Source organism: Austrofundulus limnaeus, unplaced genomic scaffold (genome assembly GCF_001266775.1).
Source record: "Austrofundulus limnaeus strain Quisiro unplaced genomic scaffold, Austrofundulus_limnaeus-1.0 Scaffold317, whole genome shotgun sequence".
In the NCBI taxonomy this organism is placed as follows: Eukaryota; Metazoa; Chordata; class Actinopteri; order Cyprinodontiformes; family Rivulidae; genus Austrofundulus; species Austrofundulus limnaeus.
This window is the reverse complement of record NW_013952719.1, coordinates 407,399-410,189: the sequence shown is the minus strand read 5'-3', so window position 1 is coordinate 410,189 and position 2,791 is coordinate 407,399. Positions and strand designations below refer to the sequence as shown.

The following is a 2,791-nucleotide window of genomic DNA, read 5'->3' as shown; positions in this document are numbered from 1 at the left end:
TCTACGCTCTGCAAACATAAAAAAGTGTCTTCTACTTCTCAAACTAAACCTCAAAACATAGCTCTGCCTATTTTTGACACAGATCTATTTACATAAAATGAAGACAAATAATGGAAACATAAAAAAGACTTGTCAGAGAATGAGGTCATCAACCTTGAAATTACTATATTATTTGTGAATGCAAACTGTATTCTCTTGTGCAACATACAGTATGTGCCCGCTACGTTTTTTTGGATTCATGCATTTTTAAACTAAAGCGGCGATGAGCCTGAATAACCCATGAGGCGGGATAACYAGGACCACGCTGACTGCAACGCCGCTGCAGCAATTCGAGCAAGATTAGAAGGTCGACATAATAAATTGCTGTGCACGTGTGACCAAGCAAAGGGGTTTTACATGTCAGGACATCATGAATAAAAAACATCCGGGCTTCACTAAACAATAACAAAGTGTTAACTCTTTGGGTGAAAAAACTTGGTCCACCTTTGATGCTTCTATAGAATTAAATGGAAAGTAGCTGCCAGGTGCCGACGAAGAACCAGACCAGATTGTTTTCACTATATCCTGCTACATAAAATCCATATGTAAAGTGTAAACATGACAGTTCCTGTACCCTCTGCCTGCTCGTGGCATTATTGAACTTAAGGCAAAATTGGCTTTTTCCTCCTCAACAAACATGACTGATGCCAACAAATAAAATCAAGTCTTTGTAACTGAGATGTTAAAAAAATGTCAACTCGGTTCCCCAGGCTGGCTAGTGTTGGTGATCCATTGTTCTGTCGGTGGAGGTGTCTTGTGGGCACGCCTGTGGACAGACTGTGACAGGAAACAGTTTGTGTGATGGAGTGATGGCAGTGGGGATGTAGAACAGTCTGATGAAATGATGTCTGTTTCACCTCYTCCAGCTAAGACCCATCTTTCCCTGCAGACCAAAACCAATTTCAAGAACTTTTTGTCTCTGTCCCTTTTTTTAAACTTTTTTTTCTCTGTCATTTTTCTTTTGTCCCACTCCTTTTTTTTTGTCTTTGTTTGCAGTGTAAGACCTTAGCAGGCATCTGCGACCACATCATTTCCCTGTCATCGGACTCCCTGGTCTCTCAATCAGCCCATCTGGAGGTGGTCCACCTTACCAGCATCATGCCCAGTGAAGGACTGGTGAGAACAAGACACTTGAGAAATCACAAACACAAAAAAATCAGAGTTAGTTTTAGATTGAAAGTTCAGATACTTTGAAGCGGGTTTCTATGGAAAAATTAAAAACAATTAATATCTTACCTGTTGTAGATAGCACTATGAATTGCCTTATTTTGGAGAAATAAAGTTTAATTCTGACGACTGTAATGGCTTGTGTGAGTAAGACCAAGACCAAAGTGGATTGCTGCCAATTTAAAACAACTTCATTCTAAACAATGTCATCTTAATTGCACCTAGTGCTATTTTGAATACTTTTACGCCACCATCATTTGTTTTAATTTGGTTATTCCCACCAGAGAGACCATAGGCTACACCCAAATTCCTTCAACTATTTACTACTGCTCTTTGCACCTGCACATTACTGTAACATTTAATTTCTTTATTAGGTTTTGTTTGTAAAACACTGCACTATAAAAAAAACATTACAAAACTGTCCATCCACATCACTTGTAATGTGTWTGGAAAACATGTTCAAACATGTGGCATGTTTGGCAGCACGATGGCTCAGTGGTTAGCACTGATGCCCMACAGCAAGAAGGTCYTGGGTTCGATCCCYGGTTCGGACCTGGGGTCTTTCTGCRTGGAGTTTGCATGYTCTCTTTGTGCTTGCGTGGGTTTTCTCCAGGTACTCCAGTTTCCCCCAACCCCCCAAAAACATGTACAATAGGTTGCCTTCAGGCCCAGGCCGCCCTTGAAAAAGAGATCTGAGATCTCAATGGGACTTGCCTGGTAAAAATAACGCTAAATAAAAAAAAAATTGTAAAATAAATAAATGTAAACATGTTAAATTGCAACAGAACCTCACAGCACTGTGGACCATTCACTCAGACTGTCTTTCTGGCTTTGGAGACCTCAACAAAAATGGCCATGACTGGAGTTTTCAGAACAGTTTCTTCAGAAGCACAGTCACACCCACAKGAAGCTCTCATTACAACCACCACCATCATCATTATGTGACCAGCTCTCATATAAAAAGTCCTGCGCTAAAATGTAAAATATTATGTGCCTTTGTATGTTATCATGCCAGGTTTGTAGTAGATGATACAGACACATAAAGTATTTGCTGTGTTTGCAGATTTGAATATGTTTGAGAGCTGAATAGAACAGTTAGTTTTATTTATCTGAACTAAATGGTCCAGATCCCAGAGAAATGTCATTCCCATCACTTTGTAAATGTAAATGTATATTATTTGTCATCAATATTTGAAAACAATATGAAATGAACTGCAATTTAAAAGTTTATAAATAGCAATCCACCTTGGTCTTGGCCTGGCTTGGACTAGCCGTTAGCTTGTTGCTTGTTAATTTAGTCTCAACTAAACTCGGTCTTGTTCAAAGAGTTTTAACAACTATCAAAATGTCAATTGTTCAGAAGGTTTCTACTAGGGGTGTAAGAAAATATCGATACACTGAAATATCGCAATATTTCATTTCACGATACTGTATCRATATTCTAAAGCCCTGTATYGATTTTTAATTAAGGTTTAAAATGTCAACTTTCTTGCCAACCGTTCATTTTTATGTTGTAGTTCAGCCTCTGACCACTAGTTGGCAGCAGTGAGCCAGCCATTTGGCTCCTCTACCTCTTGAGCGCCAG

The 2,791-nt window shown here is 39.2% G+C and overlaps 1 protein-coding gene across 1 annotated transcript in view; it reads left to right on the top strand.

Moving 5' to 3' along the window:
- si:ch211-26b3.4 (connector enhancer of kinase suppressor of ras 2) overlaps positions 1-2,791 on the top strand; it is a gene marked incomplete at its 5' end in the record, with an annotated part of 96,244 nt that overhangs the window by 32,717 nt on the left and 60,736 nt on the right. Inside the window, 1 exon segment of the mRNA XM_014022074.1 lies at positions 1,036-1,155. Within this exon segment, the coding sequence (XP_013877528.1) occupies positions 1,036-1,155 (120 nt within the window).